At 33.9% G+C, this 6,000-nt stretch overlaps 1 protein-coding gene across 4 annotated transcripts in view; it reads left to right on the top strand.

Moving 5' to 3' along the window:
* Window positions 1–2,419: 2,419 nt before the first annotated feature.
* twf (twinfilin actin binding protein) overlaps window positions 2,420–6,000 on the top strand; it is a 68,351-nt gene continuing 64,770 nt past the window's right edge. For all 4 annotated transcript variants that reach the window (XM_067270753.1, XM_067270752.1, XM_067270754.1 and 1 more), the window contains exon 1: window positions 2,420–2,486. In XM_067270753.1, the coding sequence (XP_067126854.1) occupies window positions 2,462–2,486 (25 nt within the window). In that variant the 5' untranslated portion in view covers window positions 2,420–2,461. The remainder of the gene's footprint in view (window positions 2,487–6,000) is intronic.

Here is a 6,000-nt window from a genome sequence, read left to right as displayed (position 1 = left end):
AGAGCGGTGGGCTAGCATCTTGACCGCACGGCCATCTGGCCTTATGAAAGTCGGTTATGAATTTAAACAATAATACGTAATACACGTTTGATATGCAAAACGATTAGCATATTTACGTGTATGTATAATTGCAAAACTGAAATTTCTACTTCTAATTGTTTATTTTACGTTCTCTTGTTATTTTGTTATTTGGTTGTAAATTCAAAATCAGATTAATATTTCAAGTTAAAATTATGTCTTTTGATTTTATTTTCATCCTTGTTTGCACAGTCCCGCGTCTCATTGTTGCGTCAATCATCGTCATGTGTCTATGTAAAATTACGTTTCTTGTAGGGAGTGATGTAAACGATGATCTGACAGTATGACTTTTTGGCCCCAAGTAAGTAGGGCTTGTTTACGCCATTCATTGTCTACAACTTGTAAATCAACCTTAACATTTTTAAACTTTTTAAACAATGGCTTTTAAAGACCTCACTGTTAAATTTTGCGCATTTTCAGGTTCAAGCAAAAGCAGATATGAAAAAAATGTACAGTAGAGAGTCGAAAATCGGCATCAATTGGGGACTGGGGTTGTTCAGATTAGGGATTTGTTCCGATTACGGTCTATGTACGAAAAAATATATTAACCCAGCGGTTTCCAACCTGTGGGGCGCGCCCCCTAGTGGGGCGCGAAGCTGTTGCAAGGGGGGCATGCTGCTCAACCATCGCATTAAATTTTTATAATGTTGTATTAATTATATATTCTTTTTTTGTATTTTTGTAAGATTTGTTTTTATTACATTTAAAATTATTATTTCTTATAATAAATAATTATTTTTTTATATATATTTTTACATAATATTGTATATTATTTTGTAGCCCATTAAATAAATTATAATATCAGTTGAGTATTTATGAAATTAGATTGTTAGAAAAATTAGGGGGGCACAACAATTTTTTTGTTTAAAGGGGGGCGCAGGTACAAAAAGGTTGGAAACCACTGTATTAACCTGTCTGATGTTCAAATTTTTCTTCGTTGCGTGTCGCTTCCTGTTGAATTTTTCTCCGTTGCGTGTCGCTTCGCGTTGAATTTTCGTCGATTTTAAGCCCAACGAAAATTTTTATAATAATAATCGAGGCTATCGTATCGTTAAAAATTATTTCTTTATTTTGTACAAACAAAATAAATATATTGAAGAATATAAAAACATGAAAATTATACTTTAGAAGTAAATTTAGTATCAAAAACGTTCGATTCAGCACGATACAGTCCGACTGAAAATCGTGCCGATTATCGGGCGATTCCGATTACCAGGGTGCCGATTTTCGACTCTCTACTGTAATTACTGAAATCAAATCTAGCATAGATTTATTTTACAAGTGTACAATAAAAACTTTTATAATAAAAGCATCAGATCACAGGGCAGTTTTACCCTAGATTTACCCTAAATATACGACTATCGGATAGTCGTATATTTAGGGTATATTTTAACCTCTCAGAGTACTGTTTAGGATAGGCTATCCTAAACAGTACCCCGAGAGGTTAAAATTACCCTAGAAACGGAAGCACTGGTAACTACGATCCGAAATTGACAAATCCAGTTCCCTCGACTGGCGCTGTTCGCCGTAGCGGCATAAATTAGAACTAAGATTTACCAGGGCTCTAGACCAGCAGTCGGCAATCGGTGGTCCGTGGACCATTGATGGTACGCGAGAAAATTTGGGTGGTTCGTGGAGAAATTTGGACATTTATCAACTGAAGGTTACGCGATGTAATACGAAAGAAATGCAAAATGCTTTGTTCCTTTTTTCACTCATTAGGTTTTTTTTTTATTCCAAAGACGAAGCGACTGTTATCAATAAATAATGAACACTAAACAATATTGTGAGTGCGATTGTCGACCTTGTGGAAAAGCGTTAAGAATTCATATTAATATAGTAAAATTTAACTTTTATGATCATTATTCTACAGATTTTGTATCGTTTAATGACAGTGGTCCGCGGGATTCGAAATTGTGAGTTTAGTTGTCCGTGAGGTCAGAGAGGTTGCAGTCCGCTGCTATAGACGTTTGTTATTACGCGCCAGTAAGAGGAAGTAGGAAGTTGCGCTTTCTCATTATGTTAGTGTGATTGTAACAAATTTGGGCACTGAATGTAGTTATTTCAATTTTGAAAACTTTTTTTGTATCTATGATATAACAGAAAATTAAAAGTTTTTTCACAAAGTACAGTACAACTAGTGGTGTTCAATTATTCACGTCCATAAAGTAGTCAAAACAGTTTAATTAAATAAAAGTGTTTGATTAATATTTAAACTTCGCCGATAATATTGTCTTTGATGTAGTATTTATAAATTATTCACGCTGTAAAATTATTCGTTTCGACTACATTTTCAAATTCGGAAAAAGATATTTAAAAAACTTTTAAGGTGTATCGGCGAGAAGCGGCAGGGGGCGTCTTCCGTCCTTTCCACGCTTCCGACATGTCTCACCAGACCGGGATCAAAGGTAAATTTGCCGAAAGGTCGTCGTCCTTTGCTATCGGTCGAAGGAGGTCGCGACGATTTCCGGCTTCGCTTCGCACTTCCTGTCCAAGGTGATGGAGAACTTCAACTTTATTCGTAAACCGACGACGATAGGTCTAAAATCCCTCTCGGTTAATGTAACCCTTGGTGCCAAGATGGAGGCTCGTCTCTGATTCCAGCAAGGAAACAGTGGGACGCACGTTCTAACCTGACCTAACGTATTCTAATAATTTGTCTAAGAAAAACTTGAATTATTTCGTTTTAGTAACTGGATTTATCCACTCTTCCAATGCTGACTGCCCACGATTGTAGTAACGAAGATTACTCAACATAATTATATGTGAATTCTAACATGTGATTTAGATATACTTAAAGTAGAATGAATGAAATTAATAACGTTCGACAAAGCTTAATTTTCAGAAAATTTTCCTTAAAATAATTTTTCTCATCGAATTTCCTCTCCAAAAAAATATTACTTGAAGATTTACATTTTTTATATAGGCCTATATAAATTGTGGATATTGTTACATTGCTGGAAATTGCATTCAGACCTTATCCAAATAATTTACTTTCAGACAAATTAAACACTGTTTTAGCATTTCTCAATTACACAAAATAACACTACAAAACAAAAAGAAATTCTACTTTTACTAAATAGTAATTTGGACTTTTTAGAGTTGGAAATAGATTTGAGACCATTTATTGTAAACAAAAAATTAAATATAAATATTTCAATAATTAATCTTGCCTCTTGACAATGCTGACTTCAAAGAATTGCTTTGGCATACTTTTTGCCAGATCCTAAAATGGACTGAAATTACAAAAATACACTTACGTAAAAAACCAGATAACCGGAGTGGTTAGTATTCGAGTTGCAAACGTTTTCGTAGCCTCTTCTAGGCACTTCTTCAGTCTTTGTAGTAATAAATCTACGCCGATCGTCGAATTTCGAATATATTCCTTTTGGAAAGAACCGTGTTTCGAATTCCGCCACGTGAAAACATTCAAACATATTTTTAAACAAAACGATTGCCGGTCCGTGCGGCGCGCATGCGCTTCAAAGCGGTGATGATGTTAATAAAAATGAATAACGAACCTACTGGAACTGGTATAATAAAGAGAAAACAACACCTTTCTTAAATTCCAGCAAAAGTTTAACTATATAAAAACGTTTTCAACTGATTTCATCAGTCTTCTTCAGTTACTCGAACAAAAAAACAAAAAGAACGAACCAAATTCAAATTTACAAAATCACGAGAATGGAAAGAATTCTCGTGATTGCGCAGACTATGCAAAAACGATGTACCGAAAAAACAATAAAAAATGCAAATTCTTTACAAAAAAATGCAGATTCTTGACAAACTATATATAATATCACAATCCTACGTTATCCAATGAACGATTTCCAAGCAGACGATAGCAGATGATGTTAATGTTTAAAAATTATCTTCCAGCAGGATCTGCCACGCTGCTGAAAAGGCCAACTCGTCTTTAAAATTGATGCACATGGTGTTACATCCTGCTCTGTATATTTCCATAGCTTCCAATAATTTGAGATGTTACGGGTGGTTAGTAGTGAGGATAATGTGGGCTGCGCTAAAGTCCGCCGTGACTTCTTGATCGGTGGCATACGTTGAGAGAGCTGTTGTGAGCCTTTTGTGTAGTATGTCCGCCTTATGTTCTTTAATTCTTATCCCCATTGTACGTTTGGTGGAGCCAATGTAAACCATATCTCTGTCAAATCTGTGGTCTCTGAGGGGGATGGTGTATATTCCCGGTAGTCTGATTGGGTTCGTACGATCTTTTCCGGTACTAACCACTTTGGTTATCTGGTTTTTACGTAAGTATATTTTTGTATGAATTTCCAGTGTGTGAAGAAGATTGAGTGGACTGAAATTTTAGACTGGGTCTACGGAATCGTGTTTTGAAGCTTGAGTGCCGAATTAAATTGACGTCTGCTGACAAATTTGATGGATGAGTATTGCTCGTGTGTTTGCTGTAGGTCTTAATGATCAGACTTCACCTTACACATTTCTCCAGCACTAATTTAATCAAAACTAGTTTTGATTAAATTAGTGCTAGAAAAGTATGTAAGTTGCAGTGTGATTGGTATATTTGTTTCCATTTTTTCTACAAGTGTTTTCGTAACATTTAAGTTGAGAATGAGTGCGGGTTGGCCCGTGATATTTGCTTTGTGTAGTCGAGCCGGTTCTTTTGAAGCGATGAATGGGATGTTATTGTGCTGAAAAGCATGTCTGTTGGGACAACTAACTTAAGGAGCAATAAATGATCTTGAAGTGTTGATGTACTTATCTGAGTTTTGTGTGCCTGACAAAAAACAGTTTCACTTTTTTCTGCAGATGAAAAGTATACCCAGGTTATTATGGAAAGACTACCACCTTGCCATTTTGAAAACCATTTTGGTTAATTTTTTCAGACTATGCCATTAATACTGATGATAATACCTTACAAATTAAATTTTTCTTCATTACTGAATATTATGTTATTCCATATGTCACTTGAATTATGGTGTTTTTTTAGCAAATTTTAACATTTTGTTTTTTGGTCAATGATGGTGTATATTTCTTCTTTAAATACTTAAATACTAAATGGCAGCAGCATGTTATGCATGTATCAAGTTGTTACAAACAAAAAAAAAGAGGTCTAACAATACATTTACTACTATTTCTGAATGCAAATCAACAAAACCTTTAACATTTTAACATCCAGTAACAAACAATTTTAATGTAAAAACTTTGACAAACATTTTTGATCGTAAACAAGATCTGCATCAGGTCAATAATGATACTCCAAATTGGAATGCACAGAGGTTTTTTTCCTATTTTTTATTGCTAAAACTCATTGCTATTTTTTCTCCTGTTTTATTGTCTGATTAAAAACTCTTTGAACATTACAGTCAACTATGGTCTTGTTCTGTTCTTGTAATGAGTTCCATAACCTTCAGGATTTCATAAAAAGTTAGCAATAGCTGTTTTACAACATTTAGTCAAAAGTTTACTTAGTTTCTTGCAATGATCCTTTCACTGTTGTTTTGCTTGCCAATATAAGTTCTTGTTCTGTCACTTAATTTTTTGCATTACCCATGAAAGTCAAGTTTGTGTGTAAAATAATAGTATATCTCAATGCATTAAACCATTTCTATAAAAACATTTGCTTCAAATTTTTATGTTACTTTCCTGATGGATATTTTTTAATCTAAATCTACATTTTGCTACTTATTACAATCTGCAAAGTGGTCTTAGCTTGACTTTTATCCCTCAAATTATTTTTCGAGTCCTGTTTCATTTATAACTTTGAATATTTGTGTACAATTATATATTTCTTTATTACATTATCTATCTGTTTAGAATTCAACAGGTTCAAAAAATCTGAACAAATTTTCAATGTCAGAAAATTTCATGTGGTCTCAACTTTATCTCTACTACTGTATAGTACTGATTTTTTGAATTGTCAACATTATTACAATTATTGTTAAT

This window comes from Centruroides vittatus, unplaced genomic scaffold (genome assembly GCF_030686945.1).
Source record: "Centruroides vittatus isolate TY-2023 unplaced genomic scaffold, ASM3068694v2 contig_377, whole genome shotgun sequence".
In the NCBI taxonomy this organism is placed as follows: domain Eukaryota; kingdom Metazoa; phylum Arthropoda; class Arachnida; order Scorpiones; family Buthidae; genus Centruroides; species Centruroides vittatus.
The sequence above is the reverse complement of the archived record's forward strand: the minus strand, read 5'-3'. Positions and strand labels throughout refer to the sequence as shown.